Source organism: Lepus europaeus, chromosome 6 (genome assembly GCF_033115175.1).
Source record: "Lepus europaeus isolate LE1 chromosome 6, mLepTim1.pri, whole genome shotgun sequence".
In the NCBI taxonomy this organism is placed as follows: Eukaryota; Metazoa; Chordata; class Mammalia; order Lagomorpha; family Leporidae; genus Lepus; species Lepus europaeus.
In genome coordinates this window covers 124,618,041-124,637,276 of record NC_084832.1, presented here as the reverse complement: position 1 = coordinate 124,637,276, position 19,236 = coordinate 124,618,041, and the positions used below count along the sequence as shown (strand labels likewise).

Sequence of the window (19,236 nt, the reverse complement as noted above, 5' to 3'; positions counted from 1 at the left end):
TCTTCAAGTAAGAAGTCTCAAGAAAATTTACTTCAAACTGGAAGCAGGGGATGAGATGATGAGCAAAGGAAGGAAACAGTGTATCTTTTATCAACCAAGAAGAAACTGATTAACACTCTTTGTCACTCTGCTTTTAGTAGCTGGAGGATGTGCCTTGTGGTGCTGTGGTACCAATGTAGCCCTTTGCTCACTGTGCAGCCAGAGGGTGCGGACTGATCCCAACAGTCAAGACAGCACCCTGTGACTTGATGGCTACTGCGGCCTGGAATTCCTGAATCCACACAGCAGTGCCCGGGGTCCAGTCCTGGCTCCACTTCCTCAATCTACCTTCCTGCCAAGTGTGTGTTTCCTGGGGGACCAGCAGGTGATGCCTCAAGTACTTGGGTCCCTGCCACCCACGTGGGAGATGTGGATACAGCTCCTGGTTCCCGGCTCTGGCCTAGCCCAGTCCCAGCAATGTGGGCTTTTGAAGTGTGAACCAGTAGATGGGAAGACCTGTCTCTCTCTTTAAACCAGAATCAGAATTCTCAGAATGCTCACCTTTGCAAAATGATACCATTCCAACTCTGCCCAGTGCTGTTTCAACTTTGCAGCTGTGTCTGAAAGCTAAGTATGCCAAGCACTGAATTCCAGGACATAATCAGCTCATTCGCATCTCACTGGGCTTGAATGTGACCCAGATATGATTCTTCTAGTAAAATTTAATTTAGACACAAATGCTCCCCCATTCCACCTCCATGGAATAAAAACCAACTGGACATTGTTAGTGTCTGGCATCAACTATGACGTCAAGAGACGTTTTCTTGCCAGGCATCCGACAGATCCTTTAGTAGTGTCTGCCCACAGGTGAAGCAAACACTTATGAAGGTACTTACTTAGAACTTTCTGGTGAGGCCGGCGCTGTGTGCTGTGGCCCGGGAAAGCAGTAGAAAGTGGTCCAAGGACTTGGGCCCTGCAACCGGAATAAGGAGACCAGGAGTAAGCTCCTGGCTCCTCACTTTAGATGGGCCCAACTTTAGCCATTGCAGCCATTTGGGGAGTGAACCAGAGGGTGGAAGATGTACTCTCTCTCTGTCTGCTTCTGCCTCTCTGTCACTCTGCCTTTCAAATAAATAAATGAATCTTTAGAAGATTCTGGTTTGGGGAAAGTCGGACAGGAAACGAGTATAAATCATAGAACTGGCGAGAGAAATAACTCTAATTAGCATTTCTATTCATGATTAATATCTCAGTTTGTACCCTGAAGAGCACTGTAACTGCCTGGTAGCCCCCTAACCATCAAAGTATCAATTTTCTGGAAATTTTTAAGCCATCAACCGAAAGAAGAAATCATTCAACTTCAGTGTAGGCTGTATTATAGCAAGCTTAAATGATCTAAGTATCCAGTTTCAATTAAAGTTACCTATATTGCACAAAAATATGACCATGGGTAGGTCAAAAAGAACAAAACAAGGATAAAAAGATGGAGGGCAGTGAGGGAAACAGCTGAGTCTGCTCTGGGACACCAGGAGGCAATCACCTGGTTAAGCGTCAGGAGAACTGAATATTGGTTTCAGCTCTGCGGCTAAACAGCTATCGAATTTTAGGCAAAGCAGCGACTTTAACTTTTGGATTCAATTTCCCCATCCATTACAGGGGGATCAAAGTATCTCAGCCCTCATCCACCTTTCAGCTTCTTTGAATCCTTAGATAAAATCGTCTAAGTGAAAACATTTTGAAAATACAAAACTCCACAGCAGAGCTGTCGTTTCGACTGCTGAAGTTTCTTACCTAAGGAGAACGGTGGCAGATTTCACAGCTGTCACGGAGCCGTGGGATGAAGCTGGGTGCAGGTGCAGGGTGTTGAAAACTGCTGCAGGGCGAGCCAGGTGGAGGGAGGCCCTTCTCAAACCACTGCTAGCAGGCATGGTGCCACCTGTGGCCTCGCTGCCTCGGCGTCTTTTCGGCAATGAAAAGGCTAGCAGAGGAATGCTGCAAAATTTCTCCATCTCGTGAGCTCTTGTGGAAAGAGGAAAATGCCAGGACAACTCCCATCGCAGCATTTTACTGCAAGGATTGAGACCAATGTCTTCACCGACCTGCTGCCTTCAACTGGTCTTCCTCACCCTTCCAAGGTAGCAGTTCCTTGGGCAAAGAGTTCTTTATACTTTAAGGAAAAAAAAAAAAATCACTGTTTACTAAAATGATAAGTTGAGACCAATTTACTATAGCAAAGTTCCTTGAGTAAGGATAACAAATTCGAACATTAGGCGGCAGCCTCCCAGACCTGACATACGCCAGAATGCGCCACTACCACCCGCACAGGTTTCCTTTATAGGCAGAGAAACAATCTGATTGGCTGCACTGAGCGTCTACCTTGGCTGGTCCTGTCTAGGCAACGTTCAGCCTCTGATTGGCTGACGGTTCAGCTGCTATACTTGGCTGAGACTTGGTTCCTAGATTACAAGGGCCCTATGTTTAGATTACAATTTGTTTACACACCAAGCTAAGGCAAGGTTCACTATGTACAGCAGATGCTATGGACCAAACTTTCTCACCCAAGCATAGACACAGGTTTAAGCCAACGTTATTTGATACTTCATCTGACAATTCTCAGCTCAAAATACGGTCTGTGAGGGCCAGAAGTTGTGGCACAGCAGCTCCCTGCTAATGCACCTGGGAAGGCAGCTGACGCTGGCCTAAGTTCTTGGGCCCCTGCACTCACATGGGAAACCCTGATGAAGTTCCAGACTTCTGGCTTCAGCCTGGCCAAACCCCTGGCATTTGTGACCATTTGGGGAGTGAGCCAGTTGATGGATAATCTCTTTATCTCTCCTCCTGCCCTTGGTGACTCTGCTTTTCAAATAAATTTTATTTATTTTTATTTGAGAGGCAGAGTCACAGAGAGAGGGAGAGACAGAGAGAGAGAGGTCCTCCATCTGCTGGTTCACTCCCCAAATGGCCACAACAGCCAGGGCTGGGCCCATCCAAAGCCAGGAGCCAGGAGCTTCTTCCAGGTCTCCATGTCGGTGTGAGGGGCCAAGAACCAAGGCCATCTCCCACTGCTTTCCCAGGCCATCAGCAGAGAGCTGGATCAGAAGAGGAGCAGCTAAGACATGAACTGAGGATGCCGGCACGGCACGAAGCAGCTCCTCAAATGAATTGCCTGTGAGGGTAGGGAAAGGAGCACTGGAAACACTTGAGGTTCTCCAACCTGCTCCAAGCTCATTTTCCCTCCCCCTCCCCCACAGCTTTTAAAAACATGTTTTGTTTCCTCACTCAATCACTCCTGAAGTAGCCAGTAGTTCACATGCTTCATCATCAAAATGGCACATAACATCTGTTACATTTGTGCTTCCTGACAACCCACTTTATCTCCCGCTCCTCAGAGATAACTGGTGTGTCATCACTTGATCTTCACACAGCCCAGAGATCCTGTGGAGGGGTCCTATTTCTCTGCTTTCTCATGCAAAGAAATAAATAAAATTGCATAGGCAATACACTCCTGTGCGACTCCTCCCTAAAGTTTTCTTACTATCGCCTGCAATTCAGGCGCTTGGGAATGTTACAGTCACGTGGCTCCATTTCTAGTAAGGCAGAAGAGGCCACGTCTGATGCACTCGAGGGGTGGCTGCCCTTCTGAGGAGGAAATTAAATCCTATGTAGCAATTTTAATTTCGAAGTGAATTGTGTACTGTGGCACAGCCCTGACCCTAAGCAATAATCTCATTTCGCTGCCTGGGAACACGCTGTTGGTATTTGATGTCCTTAATATCCCAAAGAAGCCATCCCATAGAAGTGCTTTTAAAAGAACTTGTTGAGTTCAATTAAATGTAGGCAGAAAAGTGGCTGCTTTGCTTTTCCCTTTCATTTTAGGTTCTAAAGCTAAGTAATAAACAGATGGGGAGGAAAAGCGAAGCATGCAGGACTGATGTCCACCTAGCCCTCCGTTCAGTCATGCAGCAAGCGTTACTGAGCTTATGCCGTACTCCAGAAACGATTTCATGCCCTGAGGATACATCAGTTTAAGCCAAGTTCACGGCAGCTTGGTTCCTATATTCAGTCTGTGCGTGTCCTCTCAGGTGCTGTTTCCGACCTCACCTCCCTACTTCAGTGCATCCACCCATCAGGCCGCATTCGAACAGCCAGGCTTGCTCGGCCGTGAGCACAGGTCAGACCATGGCACTCCTTGCAAAAGCCCCTGCTTCCTTCTCCTCCCCGCCGAGTGCAGCCGAAGTCCTTAGAGTACCATAATGCCTACATGATCTAGCTCCCTTACCTCTCAGCGAAACTACGGAAGCATAAATTCCACCAGTATAAAGACTATGAACAATGAGGCAGTAACGTGTGGCAGCATTACCCATCCATCAGCAACATTAAGCACTTTGTAAGTCAATACAGATCACTGTTGCTGCTTCTCACTCCTGGTATGAAATACGATTAAACACCAAGTCCAGGCACTGCCTTTCCAAGCAGTCCTCACTTATTTCATGGAAATGGATACATAGACACAATTTCATTATTTTGGCTGCTCCAGTGTCCTGTATGTCCAATAGGAAACCACAGCAGTAGATCCAGGCAAGGCTGTATTTGAGATCAGCGATTCTGTCCTTTGGAATTCCTCAGAGATCAGAGGCAGCCACAGCCATCAAACAACCCAGTGCTTTACAAATCATATAATAAACATCCATGCCTAGTAAGAGTTCTGTCTTGCAAAAAACTGAGCAATAAATTTGACAATCAAGGAAGATTTCAACTATTCATTTCCCATCACACTCAAAGAAGAATAAAAAGGGACTTGGCTTCATCTAACACAAAGTCGGAGAGTAAATTCCTGAGATAATTTTCTGCCAGCAACCGGGGGGATTCTGAAATTGTGTTCTGCTTTATGCTCTTCCACATCACGTTTTAGGAGAACAAGTTACAGTGCTAGAATTCCCAACATTACACAAAACAAGACAAAACACCACTCAGTTCTGAAAATAATTCACAGCATTTATTTACCACCACTGTACTCCAAAGCCTCAACAGAAGCAGTGTAGCTGCACAGTGGACACGCACCCTGCCTACTGAATGAGCTACAAGTAGACGGCCAGACACGGTCTCTGCTGTGCTTTTTAGTAGAAGGAAACGAAGAACGGGGCTCCTCCAGGAGACGCGCCAACGTTAGGACCTGCAGCTCCGGTTCTTCCGAGGCTGCTCCTGTCATCTGTGCTTCATTCTTCACGGGGGTCCATGAAGCTGCATGGCTGGCAAAAAGAGGAGGGGTCTGTGCTCAGATGATCCTGACCACCTATCGTGATGTCCCCCTTACTGGCTCAGTCAGCAGCCTTACGTGCGTCCCTTCTGTGCTCAGTTTTCCTTCTGGACAACTGGCCTAATGCCATGACAAAAACTTCATGAGGGTTGAGGACACAACGTGCACACAGATCTCAGGGCCTCTGCACGTGCTGCTCTCTAGCTGCTACACTCTTCCCCCAACACTTCCCCTAGCTTTGTCTTTCTTAACATTCAGGATGTGACACAAAGATCTCCTTCTAACAGATGCCCTTAGCCTACTTCCCAGGGTCTCCCGCCTAACCCATTCCATCACATCACATTTTTAAAATAATCTTCATAGCATTTTTATTATCTGAAATGATTCTGTTTCCTTGATAACCGCCTGCCTTTTTAAATAAAATGGAACCTCTGGGAAACTAGGCGTCTTGCTTACCTTCCTCACTACTCTGCCCCAGCTTCTGGAAGAAAATGCATTGAACGTCTGCATGACCATTTCAAGCCCAAAGATGTTCCCCAATAAAGGTTGGTTTTTCTCTGCTGTTGCTGATGTCAGGGACAACATGTAATATGGCTCAGAGTATATGGAGAGTGAACAACAGGTAATACGGGAAAATGTGCATACGGGAAGGGACTCTATACTTGGTCCTACGAACACACTCTGTGATACGCTGCAGAGGCCTGCATCTAAACCAACCGCTGTTTTAGTTCGCTGTCTTCTGAGTGTGGCCTCACCTGGCCTTGCAGCCAGCACCTCTGCCCAGAGGTTGCAGACAAAGTCACGTCCTCAGGACACAGCTCACCGCAGAGGGCTCAGGGCTTGCTGCTTCTCTCTGCGTGGTGGCCGTAAGAGAGCTGACAGGTTCCAAAAGGGCTTTTCTTGCAGCTTTTGCTAAGGGCAGTGGCTGGGAGACGAGGTGCTGTTCCTGGAGGAGCTGCAGCAGCCCGAGGGGTGAGGCACACGGGTGAACCCGCGGCACCTCTCTCAGTGCCTGCAACCGATGACAGGGCTCTGCAGAAGGAGCTGGGATGCTCTGTGCGGCTCAGAGAGAACAAAGAGGCTGAACAGCAGTCGACAAAGAATTCAGGGGAGTTTAGCTGGCCCCACAGCACCGCATTTCAAAGACACGGAATCCTGTTGCTCCACACGTTGTGTCTCACGGCAGCAACGTTAATGTACAAATTACTGAAATCACACGGCTCAGCTCGCTGGCAGGTCTCTTTTGTTTATAATAAGCCTGTGGTATTTCTTTAAAAACTATAGTAGAAAAAAAGTTGTTTCTTTTTTTTTTTTTAAAGTTAGTAGCTAATGAACCGCACAAGCACTGACCTGAAAAGAGCTAATCATAACCTAGTGAATGGAATGCAGTGCAAGACGCCTTGGACAGCTCCTGGCTTTGCAGGATCAGTGGCTCTCTGACCAATACTTTTAATTTTTTTTTTCCTCCAGCTCCCCAGATAAACCTGAGATTGAAGGTTTTGTTACTCTAAGACTCCTGGTGTGCACTGGAAGGAAGGAAGGAAGGAAAGGAAAGGAAAGGAAAGGAAAGGAAAGGAAAGGAAAGGAAAGGAAAGGAAAGGAAAATGATTTCAAATGCACAGACTTTCTAGCAAGGGTCGCTGGTTGCTTCGGTGGAGCTGCTTTGTAGCACAGATTGCCATTTCCTGGGTGCAGGTTCTACACAGAAATTCGGGACACACTGGACCAGAACTTTCCCCAAAGCGCCACACTGGGCTGGGCGAAGCTGCGGCAGCTGTGTGACTTCATCCTGTCAAACCCCTACATGGAGCTGGGCCCCCTGATGGGAGGGCCACCAGAGCGCACGGAGCGATGGTGAGCGTCCTGGGCTACTGGACAGAGAGGCCTCGTGGTTCCCCTGGCCTCTGCGCCGCTGACGGGAGGGGCGCACAGCTCCTACCCTCGCTTCCTAACCCAGCGGAGACCCCTGGCTGCAGGAAGAGGCGAGGGCTGACAGGCTGAGAGACACAGACAGCAACAGGGAAGAGAAACTGAGCGTCTAGGAAAGGCTACTTCCTGTCTTCCAGCACTTTGTTTCTGACTGATCTTGTCTGTGCTTAGGGCGTGGGCTTTTCTGCTGTTAACAGCTCACAGGTCGACGTCCACAACACCCGGGTGAGCCCGCAGAAAGAGAGACACTACAGAAATCGCTTCCAGCCGGAGGTCACACGGAGACCTGGAGCACAGACACTCGGCTCACTGCAGTAAAGGGAGGCCCACGTGAAGAATGTTCTGGACGCTTCCTTCGTGTTTATACATGACACGTCAAGCTGTTTCCAAGAAGGTCAGTGGGGTGAGTCATTTAACACGCCCCAACGGAAAACCCGGAATGCTGTGAATTCACTTCAGTCCACTCTTCCGGAACAAAGCTCGAGACTGATGGCTGGGAGTGTTGTTCTTTTTTTTTTTGACAGGCAGAGTTAGACAGTGAGAGAGAGAGAGGGACAGAGAGAAAGGTCTTCCCTCCGTTGGTTCACCACCCAAAGGCTGCTATGGCCGGCGCTGCGCTGATCCGAAGCCAGGAGCCAGGTGCTTCCTCCTGGTCTCCCATGTGGGTGCAGGGCCCAAGCACCTGGGCCATCCTCCATGGCCTTCCCAGGCCACAGCAGAGAGCTGGACTGGAAGAGGAGCAACCGGGACTAGAACCTGGGGTGCCGGCGCCGCAGGCGGAGGATTAGCCTAGTGAGCCGCGGCGCCAGCCTGTAGTTCTTTTCTAACTGTGGGCTTCAGACCCACAGAACTCAGTGATACACAGCACCCTCTAAGGCAAGGTCTGAAAATGCCTCAGTCCTCAAGGAAACAAAAAACGATACACGACCCAGTAATGAAAAGCTGAGGATGAGTTCTTGTGCTGGAAAAATAATTTAACGTTTAAAACATCGGCATGAACACCATGCCTGTCATCATGGAAGTGAGCTAAGCCACCAACGTAAGATGTGGCCAACATAAGACTTGTTTTACACACAAGTCACTAACCATTGCAATGATGACAAATGAATCAATACCTTTAGCCAGATGTCAGAGCAGGAATCTGTGAGTCAGTTTCTCTCCAAACCCATCTGTGACTGACTGAGAAGACACCACGGATCCGCTTCTTTCCCCACCGCAGCCCTCGGCGCCTGCTGTCTGTAGGGACTCTGGGCTCGGACGTGTGACAGACACGGCCCAGTGAAACAAGTTCATGGGGCTAACCCTCTCCTGCTGCCCTGGAGGCCCCGACCACGCCACCAAGGGAAGGATCCCAGTCTCCCCTGACAGCGGCGCAAGGCCAGGAATCCGAGGTCCAGCCAACTGCCTCGCTTGTTCGCATGTGGGATAGCTCGGCCAAATGTGTGGGTGTAGCTGAGACCAGGGGAGAAGCACTGGGGGTGCCCAGGCCCATCTGCTGAGCTGTGGTTTTAACTCTGGGGACTGCTGATATGCACTTTGCAATAATGACTTCACTGATATTCCACTTTCTGCTGAGATCTCTAACAGCGAAAACAAGGCGCTGATGACAAATGTAGAATTCTACAGACTTGCTCCACAAAGATCTGATGGCTTCCTGGTATCTTTCTCATCGTGTATGGGGTACCTTGGGCATGTCAGTCACCTTCTGCAGAAAGCAGATCTTTTACATCAAGTCCAATGTTCCCTAACCTTACAGGCACAGTGGAGGAGGGGAAGGAAAACTGCACCCCCACAGCTGCGGGAGTGGCTGTATCTTTTTCAGAGTTTGAACCCTGTTGTGGGAAGACAGCTCTGCTTATTTATGTGCACAAAAATCACCTCTCCCTCAACAGCAGTACAAATAACAGCAAAGAAAAAAAATCTAACTTAAGCCACATAAGACCACTACAGAAAGAAATGAGAGGGCCGGCGCCACGGCTCAATAGGCTAATCCTCCGCCTGCGGCACCAGCACACTCCCGGTCAGGGCACCGGATTCTGTCCTGGTTGTCCCTCTTCCAGGCCAGCTCTCTGCTATGGCCCGGGAAGGCAGTGGAGGATGGCCCGAGTGCTTGGGCCCTGCACCTGCATGGGAGACCAGGAGAAGCACCTGGCTCCTGGCTTCGGATCGGCGTAGCACGCCGGCTGCGGCGGCCATTGGAGGGTAAACCAACGACAAAGGAAGACCTTTCTCTCCGTTTCTCTCACTCTCTCTCTCTCATTGTCCACTCTGCATGTCAAAAAAAAAAAAAAAGAGAGAGAACAAAATAAATACATTTTATCATTATTTGATATACCCTGATGTAGAAAGAGAAAAACTAAGTATGAGGATAAAACATTTAAAAGGTCTCAGTGGAAACTGAACTGGGTGACTCAGCTCAGCACGTCTTCAGAGCCGCGCAGACGTGGCTCCCTGGAGGATGTCGGTGGTCAGCCACATCGTAAGATAAAGCATACTGCTGTGTACAGGGATCAATGCCAACAAAGAAATGAGCGGCCACTGCTGATGATGCAAAGAGAAACACCTTTTTTCCCCATAGCAACATAAATTTATATTAAGTGAATCATACTAATAACATAAATTTTGAGGGATAAGCAAGGAACATCCATTACCGGACAGAATCCATACGGCTACATGGTGAGATAGACACGGAGGTTCCTGAACTGCAGTGACTCGAAGGACAGTCCCTGCCAGGGAGGCTGGGAGTATACATGCTGTGACAGTGTTAACACACTGTGGCAAGACTATCGTGCAACCACCGGTGATAAACAAGATGCCATCAAATGATTCTTCGCAACACTGATGACCGGCGACAACGTCGCTGATGTCTTCTTTGACAGAGGATAAGTCCAATCCAACTTTAATCCACACAGCCACGATCAACAATCCTGGAAAAAACGGAATCGTCTGAGCCTTGGTCCAAATGGTTTAATTGTGGACCATTGCATCATCTGCCAAGAAGGTCTCTGTGCATAGTCACTGCAGCTCAACAAACTGATGTCACAGGAGAATCACGGCTCGTGTGCACAGTGGGCAAAGCTGCCATCTGCACTGCCAGCATCCCATATGGGCACCAGTTCAAGTCCCAGTTGCTCTACTTCCTACACAAGCTATGGCCTAGGAAGGCAGTAGAAGATGGCCCAAGTGCTTGGGCCCCTGTACCCATGTGGGAGACTTGGAAGTTCCTGGCTCCTGATTTAAGATCGGCGCAGCTATGGCCATTGTGGCCATCTGGGCAGTGAACCAGTGGATGGAAGACCTCCCTCCCTCTCCCTCTCCCTCTCCCTCTCCCTCTCCCTCTCCCTCTCTCTCTCTCTGCCCTGCAACTCCACCTCTCAAATAAACAAATCATTGCCAAGAGTCAACTGTGCTGCAGACTGATTGACACAAACCTCATCCTGGCAGCCACTGTAGGGACGCAGCTTGACAGGACTGCTGCCACCTGGGTCTAACTGCCACCTTGCCCACCAGTGGGCCTGACAGTCATCCCCCAACGGCCTGACCCGCCCGCGTGGCTGAGCCCGGACTTGGGCGGCTCTGGCAGCCATCAGCTACCGGGGCCCGCACGGGGGCTCTGTACCTCTTCGCAGCCATGGGCCAGGGAGCAGTGGTGAGCCCAGGGAAATGCATTTTCATTTCCAGCCTCAATCTCTTTTATTAATTTTATTTTTATATAGTTTTATTTTCCATATGTTTTATTACTCTTTGTGTGAGAAGCAAAGAGAGAGACAGACAAAGGGAGAGAGCTCCTATCCACTAGTTTACTTCCTAAATGCCTGCAACAGCCAGGGCTGGGCTTGGGCCAAAGCAGGAGCAGGAACCCAATCCAGGCCTGTGACATGGATGGAGGGAAGCGGATCGCTTGAGCTGTCACCGTGCCTCCCATGATCTGCATTAGTGGGAAGCTGGAGTCTAGAGCCAGAGCTGGGAATGGAACCAGGCACATGCATGTAGGAGCTGTGCACCCTTAACCACGAAGCCAATGCCTATTCCCACTGTTTCCTTCCTATAAAGTGCTGATTTTAAATAGTATAGGACATTCAATTGTGATGGCTATCAAATATTCTTTTGTGCCACGAGTTACTAAATTGCTACATAACTAACTCTAATTATGGACAACACAAAATGAAGAATTTTCTTTTCATAGCTCCTATACTACATACACACACATGTATGCATGTATGTATACATATATGTCTCAGAAAATGTTATTTGGGATAGTACTGAAGATTAAATATTTCAAATTATATATATATATATATACACACACACACACACACACACATATATATATATATATATACACTTATAGATTTTTAAATGCATACCTCAGGATAGTTTTTAAATATTTATTATTTGAAAAGTGGAGTGATAGAGAGAGGGAGCGAGAGGCAGAGATCTTGTATCTGCTGGCTCACCTCCCAAATACCCACAACAGCCAGGGCTAAGCCAAGAGAAACCTGGAGCTTTGTACTCACACCGTGTCTGCACGTGGGGAGCAGGGACCCAACTACATGAACCATCACCTGCTGCCTCCCAGTGTGCATGTTGGCAGGCTGGACTGAGAGTGGCTCTGGGACTTGAACCCAGGCACTGATATGAGATAGGAATGTCCCAAGTGGCACCTTAACCACTGCAAACAATGCTTGCCCCTGAATAAATATCCTAACACACAGAAAAGAACATTAATAATACAAGTACACCCACTGCTGCAACCTGAACTCTGTTAGAGGCTATTTTATGTTTTCTTCATTTTAAAGTAGGTAGACAGGGCCAGTTTTGTGGTGCAGCAGGTTGTCACTGCCTGCAATGCCAGTATCACATACGAGCCCCAGTTCGAGTCCTAGCTGCTCCACTTCTGATGCAGCTCCCTGCTAATATGCCTGGGAAAGCAACAGAGTGCTTGATCCATACCAGCCATGTGGGAGACCTGGATGGGGATCCGGGGTCCTGGCTGCAGCCTGGCCCAGCCTTTTGGACATTGACAGTGGGTAGAAGATCTTGATACCTCTCTCTCTCCCTTCCTCTGAAGCTTTGCAATTTAAATAAACAAAATAAGTATTTTTTTACTGATAAGAACAGATACTAAACTTGATCTTAGCCAAAAGGCTGTGAAGTGATAAAATAAATATTTTTAAAAAAATATAAACCAGGAAGGCATTCTTTTTTTAGAACAGTTAAGAATATATTTCTGAAAGAACTGTTTTTGAAAAATTAATGGAAACAGTATGCCTAAGAGTAATAAGCCTTTAATATCATCAACTATTCAGTGTTTAAATTTCCCAAAATGACTCAATTTTTTTTTTAAGTAGGGCTGCTCATATGAATTATCCAAAGAAGGTTAACTTGTTGGTTGATGTGAGTTTTGCCTGTTTCAATCTACAGCTTCCCCTGGGGTTTTTTTGGAAGGTATTTTTTCCTAGAAAAATACATTGGCCTTAGAGCATTAAGGTAATCTCAGACAAAAGAACAGGCAATGAGAAGTTTATAGAATGTTTGCCAGACTTGAATTTAACTCGAATTCTCTATTTGAAGAACGTAAACATTGGTCTAGTTTGCCCTCCTTAGGCATCTACTTATTCATTTACACAGTCACAAAATATTTTTTGAACATTTCCTATGCTTATACACTTGGCCTGTGTGAATAAGACAGACACTGCAGAAGATTAGGGTCTAGTAAGGAATGCACGGGGGCTGGTGCTGTGGTGTAGCGGGTAAAGCCGCCGCCTGCGGCACCGGCATCCCATATGGGCACCGGTTCGAGTCCTGACTGCTCCACTTCCAATCCAGCTCTCTGCTATGGCATGGGAAAGCAGTGGAGGATGGCCCAAGTCCTCGCGTCCCCACCCACGTGGGAGACCCAGAGGGAGCTCTTGGCTCCTGGCTTCGGATCGACGCAGCTCCAGCTGTTGTAGCCAATTGGAGAGTGAACCAGCGGATGGAAGACCTCTCTCTCTCCCTCTGTGCCTTTCCTTCTCTCTGTTTAACTCTGACTTTCAAATAAATAAATCTTTAAAAAAAAAAAAAGAAGAAGAAGAATGCCGGCGATGTGCACGGTGTGAGAAAGACTCAGTTCTGAGGAGCCCATGTTGTGGATGACTTCCTGCCTATGTGCTCTTACCTCCCACCTTCTTACCACACACTGGTTATGTAGTTACAGCAAACGAACACCACTGAGGACTCGGCAAGCAACTACTGATGGGTTATTATTTTCCACAGGAGTTTTAGAAAGAAAACTGAGGAAATAAAACCACTCCTGTACACTTACATATTCATTACATTAGAAATGGCTCTGGGGGTGCATTGTGGCTCAGCAAGTTTAGCCACTGCCTGTGATGCCCACATCCCATATTGGGTGCTGGTTCTGGCTAATGCACCCCCGGGGGGAGGGGAGAGGATAATGGCTCAAAAGCCTGGGCCTCTGCCAGTTCTGCTGGATACATGGAGTGAGCTCCAGGCTCTACTTTCAGCCTGGCCCAGCCAGGGCTGTTGGGTGAACATTTTGGATGTGAACCAGCAGATGGAAGCTCGCTCGCTCGCTCTCGCTCTCTCTCTGTCTCTGTCTCTGTCTCTGTCTCTGTCTCTCTCTCTCTCTCTTATGTTGCCTCTCAAGTAGATGAAAAGAAGCATTAAAAAGTTTCTGGTTATTACTGAAAAACGCTAACATCCAGCACTGCCTGTATCCACGTATGTTGTACTTGTTTATGCCTCTTTCTTTTATTTACTTATTTCTCATCTTTTATTTTTCATGCCACCTTCTTATGAGAGCAGCAGTAAGAGGACTGCGAGGTAACCTACTCTGCTGTGGTGGCCATGACACTGCACCGGCTGTCGGCATTGACCTAGGAGGAAAATCTCTGTGTGTTACATTGAGAGAGGCCTCGCCTGGCTCAGGAACTGACAGTGCAGGCCGGGGACATCCACTTCCAACCTCTGTGGCTTTGGTGTGCTGAATTGAGGTTTTCTCACCACTCTCGGTTCCCCATGAGGCTCTGCTGTGTATTCCGACCCATCAGCACTGGGCCCTCAGTGCGAGACCACAGGTGTGCAGGCCATGCTCTCTGGACTTGGATTTTGCTGTCTATGCACAGTGACTGCCGTCTCTCTTCCTTGCATCATTAAAAAGCCCAACCAACATGAGTCTACAAAATGAACCATATGGATTTCTTCTTCTTCTCCTTTTTTTAGAATATCAAATTGAGGCATCACTGTTTTTGGAAGACAAGCTCATTATCTGCTGTAAAAAAGTTAGCAGAATCCCTGTCTTTTCAAGTTAAAAAGGAAAACCCATCTGAAATATGTAAAAAAAATTCATAATACTTCTGCAGATTGCAAACAACGATTCAGTGATCTAACACTATCGATTTATTCTCATACAACAACTGTGTTACAAGTGAACAAAATCGGTGCATACCCAGAGTGACATTTAATAATAAGTGTGCACCCCTCATACTGTGGGCCATTAAACTACCAAATGATTTTCACGTGCATTTTTTTTCTCACTTGCTCTTGACGGGTTCACTTACCTAGGCTCCCACAGCACACTACTGGCAGAGCTGGGATCTGAAGGCAAGCCTCCGGATTCGTTCAGTGCTCTATTGCTGCCTTATGACTGCGGACAAGAGATAGTCATCAGAATTTGGTGCTAATCAGGAAGTGAATTCACTTTCATTTTGTTCAATCTATTTCTCTTTTATTTACTCCAGGAAGTTATTTCAATATTTATAAAACAGAATTCTAATTTAGAAGATTTTAAAGTTGCATTTTGATCATGGTTAATTTACCATTTTTAAATATTAAGCATAAATTACTAAGCCCTGAAGAAATATGAGGGCCAATGCTGAATTTTCCTTTAGTTGCATGCTAATTATTTTTTATAATGGGTTAGTTTTCTTTCCAAAACTCTATCATTATTTCAGTTTGCCAAGAATTTGCTCCTGACAGGGGGAAACTGAATTAGGAAGAAATTAAACATTGTAATGATAAATGATAAATGTTTAGCTGAGAGTTTATTAAGAAATTAAGGGTCCAGCTAGAGATTCATAGATTGCATGATAACAAATTTATGAGCCTCCAAACTGAATTTTTTAACTTTTGAGGCTGAGAAAAATCTCAGGATCATCAGTAGATCACGACATTTTCCATGTCTAGAAGACAAAGAAAGAGGTAGCCCAGGAAAAGTCTGCTATTACGTTAAACGTTACAGAACAGAAGAGAGGGCCTACTCACTTTCCCGCAGCGTAGAATCCGCACATGTCAACAGCTAGGCTGCAAGTCATATAGTGCCTCACTCAAACCGACTTGGAGATGTGCAGAAACTCCAGATTGCATTTATTTCCATGAAAATGCACGCCTGTTTTACAAGCCACCTTCTACGCAATGCTATGTGGCTTCCACGGCATTACAAACACAGACCCTGTGCTTCCTTGCTTTCCCAGGGACGTGCTCTGTAGCCAGCCGCCAAAGGGCTGGGTGCTGCTGGAACAGCCAGACAGAGGCAACAAGAATGCCCCTCAACAGAAGCTTTGGGGAACCATTTTGTTGGTAAATACACAGAACAAATCCCACATGATTTAGAACTGCCAAGTGCAAGGTGTGACCCATGTTCAAGTGCAAGGAAACTGAAGTGTGCAGAGTGATCCCATTCCAGCTTCCACCCTCCCGTCTCTCCTCAACACAAATGCACCTGCTCAAAGCTAACCAAGTTCAAAGACCCTGAGCGTGTGTGCTACACAGGGGTATATAAAATGGCCTGCAGTGTGTTGGACAAACAACTGGAAAACATGTCCAAGACTGCCATCTGCTGTGGAAGTTGGGGTCAGGCATTTGTAAGTAAAATGAGCAAAAAGAGGTTTGAAGGTTGTCTCCTGGCAATTTAGCTCTCTCCAACTTGTGCAAAGTGGGGGATCAGCAGGATCACTTGTGGGCTCCCTGAGTGTTTCTTCGGGCCCTGAGTCAGTGGTGTCTGAATCGATGCCCCCTCCCCAGGTTCCCGGCTTTGCCCCGGCCTCTGTCTCTCTGTCTTCCGCCTTCCTGTGCACGTTCTTCCCTCTTTTCCTGCAACAGTCTGAAAGTTCTGAAGCCAGCATCCCCCAGCTCCTCTGCCTCTGGGTGGCCAGGCTGTGTGTGTGTGCCAGGAAGGAACACACGTGGATAGCCTCATGTGAGACTGTTGCTGAACCATTAGCTATCACATGTTACATTCCCCCACACTGCAAAGAAGGAGAGAAGCCCAGCCATGGATTTCCAGGTGGGGCTGAGTAAAACCCACCGCTTGGTTCTTGAATGTCTTCTCTCCCTGCTCTCCCTGGCCCAAGGATGAGGACATTTGGTACCTAGATCCATTAGACAGAGAGGCATCATTGCAGTTAAGATTCCATGTTAGCCTAAGTTTTTTCATTTAAATTTGATCATTGTACCACAGCTTTCAACACTGATAAGCTGGGGTGGACGCTGTGGCGCAGCGGGTTAAACCCTAGCCTGCAGCACCAGTATTGGATACGGGGGCCAGTTTGAGTCCTGGCTGTTCCACTTCTGATCCAGCTCTCTGCTATGGCCTGAGAAAGCAGTAGAAGATGGTCTGAGACCTTGGGCCCCTGCACCCACGTGGGAGACCAGGAGGAAGCTCCTGACTCCTGGCTTTAGATAGGCTCAGCTCTGGACATCTGGACATTGTAGCCATTTGAGACGTGAACCAATAGATGGAGGACGTCTCTGTCTCTCTCTCTGTCTCTCTCTCTCTCTTTCTCTCTCTCTCTCTCTCTCTCAGTCTCTACCTCTCTCTGTAACTCTTTCAAATGAATCTTTACCAAAAAACATTGCTGGGCTGGGAAAGAAACTATAAAGACAACATCTGTCCTCAAGCCTTCGGACCTTACAGTCTGAGCATCTGGGGAAAGCTCCTGAAACTCTTCATATCCTTCATTCACTTCTGGGAGCATGCGTTTAGCCTGGCATGTCCCACATGACAGTCCCTGGGTTCAATACCCGGCTCCGGCTCCTGACGCCCATGTGGGAGACCTGGACTGAGTTCCTGGTCCTGGCTCCAGCCCCAGCCTCAAATAAACGCAAGTGCCCTCCTCTCTGGTCTCTGCATCCCATACAACAGGACTTAAGGGGGCTTGAGAGAGGGCAAGGGGCACGGGTGGTCGTAGCTGTTCCCCTCATCTTCTCATTGTAACTGAAACCTGGCAATCCTCTCTCAGAGTAGCCATTTGTCCTGGGATCTGTGTGTGGAATCGCTCCTTTCCCCTCACTGTGCGGGACACACCACTGCTCTGACTTCCTGCCTGAAACAGCTTGGCAGCCAGGGCCCAGGCCACCAGCCCGTGCCGGGGAGTGGCGGTCAGGGCAGCAGGTGCTCCTGGAGCCACGAGTCCCAGGTTCACAGCTCCAGCTCCCTGTGCCTTACTTTCCTCACCAACACAACGGCGATCCTAACAATTCTACTCACGGCACCATTATGAGGCTTAAAAACTCACCCACCACTCTCTTCTCAGGCGAACGGCAGTTTTACCGTGGGTCCCCATGCACAGCCCCTACCCTGCCCGGGTGCCTCTGCAGTGTGTCCCCAGATCTCCGCCAGCATCCCAAATGCTGATTTTCCAGGAAAAGCGCCCTCATGCCTTCTCCTGATGTGACTACTGTTTCCGTAGAAACACCCCAGCCACAGGCTCCTTACAGGTCACTTCTGTGTTTCTCTTTTTCCAAATGAAATACTACTCAGCCATAAAAAGGAAATCCTGTCTTTTGCAACAAAATGATTGCAATTGGAGACCACTATACTTAGTGAAGCAAGCCAGTCCTGGGGCCAGCACTGTGGCGTAGTGGGTAAAAGCTGCAGCCTGTACTGCAGGCATCCCATATGGGCAATGGTTCAAGTCTCGGCTGCTCCATTTCCAATCCAGCTCTCGGCTATGGCCTGGAAAAGAAGTAGAAGATGGCCCAAGTCCTTGGGTCCCTGCACCCACGTGGGGAGACCCATAAGAAGCTCCTGGCTTCAGACTGGCACAGCTCTGGCCATTACAGCCAATTGGGCAGAGAACCAGCAGATGGAAGACCTCTCTCTCTCTATCTCCTTCCCTCTCTGTGTATAACTCTTTCAAATAAATAAATAAATAAATCTTAAAAAAAAAAAAAGAAACCAATCCTAAAAATGACAAATACACTTTCTCTGATATTTGATATGGAATACAAAACAATCAATGGATAAGAATGAAGCTGATGTTTTATGCTTTTATTACTGTCTATAGCCCTTGTCTTTACTGCTATGGAACAGGGGTCTTTCTACTTTTTACTTGGACATTATGGTTAATAAAACATTAAGCCTATGATTATAAAGTAAAGTACATTATTGAAAAAATTAAAGGAAAAAGTAAAGGGGGGGAAAGAAGGAGGGAGGAAGGGAAGTATAGTTGTCTTAGAACTGTATCCGTGAAATACACAAAATCCGTTCTCCTTGTTAACAGAAATTTTTAAAAATTAAAGACTTATTTAGGTTAGTCAGAGTGGGGGGGGGGGCAATCTGCCCCCTCAGTTCAGCCCCCAAATGGCTGCAACAGCCAGAGCTGGTTCAGGCTGAAGCCAGGAGCCAGGAGCACCATCTGCATCTCCCCCATGGCAGGGAGGGAGGCGTCCACGCACTCGGGCCACCTCCTGTTGCAGCCTGGCAGGAAGCTGGATTGGAAGGGGAACAGCTGGGATTCCAATGGGCACTGACAGGGCATGTCAGCAACCCCCTGCGCAACACCAGGTCCAATCCCGGGTTTCCTGCTACCATTTTTTCACCCAAGGTACCATCAGATGGCCACTGGCTACAACTACAGACGACGACGCATGCAGGGGACCACAATAGACGTCCTTATTCCCAAAGGCTACTATTCCAACCTCAACTATTTTTAGGGACTTTTCCTCCTCGTTTCTCAGGGCGAAGTAACCCCAGCAACTTGCCTAGGCAGAAACCCCACACATGATGCAAGTCAGCTATAATCCAGACGTGGCTCCTGGGCAGAGTGACCAGCTTTTATCACGGT

At 47.7% G+C, this 19,236-nt stretch overlaps 1 protein-coding gene and 1 pseudogene across 3 annotated transcripts in view; both read right to left on the bottom strand.

The window, feature by feature from the left end:
• The window catches only part of LOC133761992 (putative Dol-P-Glc:Glc(2)Man(9)GlcNAc(2)-PP-Dol alpha-1,2-glucosyltransferase), a 48,576-nt gene that overhangs the window by 17,287 nt on the left and 12,053 nt on the right, over positions 1 to 19,236 (bottom strand). Inside the window, exons 3-4 of one of the 3 annotated variants that reach the window (XR_009866255.1) lie at positions 9,817 to 10,092; positions 1,771 to 2,146 (exon numbers count right to left, since the gene is read on the bottom strand). Coding sequence is in view for 1 of the 3 variants with exons in the window: in XM_062195062.1 (XP_062051046.1) it covers positions 10,084 to 10,092 (9 nt within the window). In the remaining 2 variants the exon portion in view is untranslated. Of the gene's footprint in view, positions 1 to 1,770; positions 2,147 to 9,741; positions 10,093 to 14,730; positions 14,817 to 19,236 lie in introns of those variants that run through there. The other 2 variants (XR_009866256.1, XM_062195062.1) reach the window with 2 other exon arrangements.
• Positions 12,233 to 12,325, bottom strand: LOC133762697 (U2 spliceosomal RNA; annotated as a pseudogene).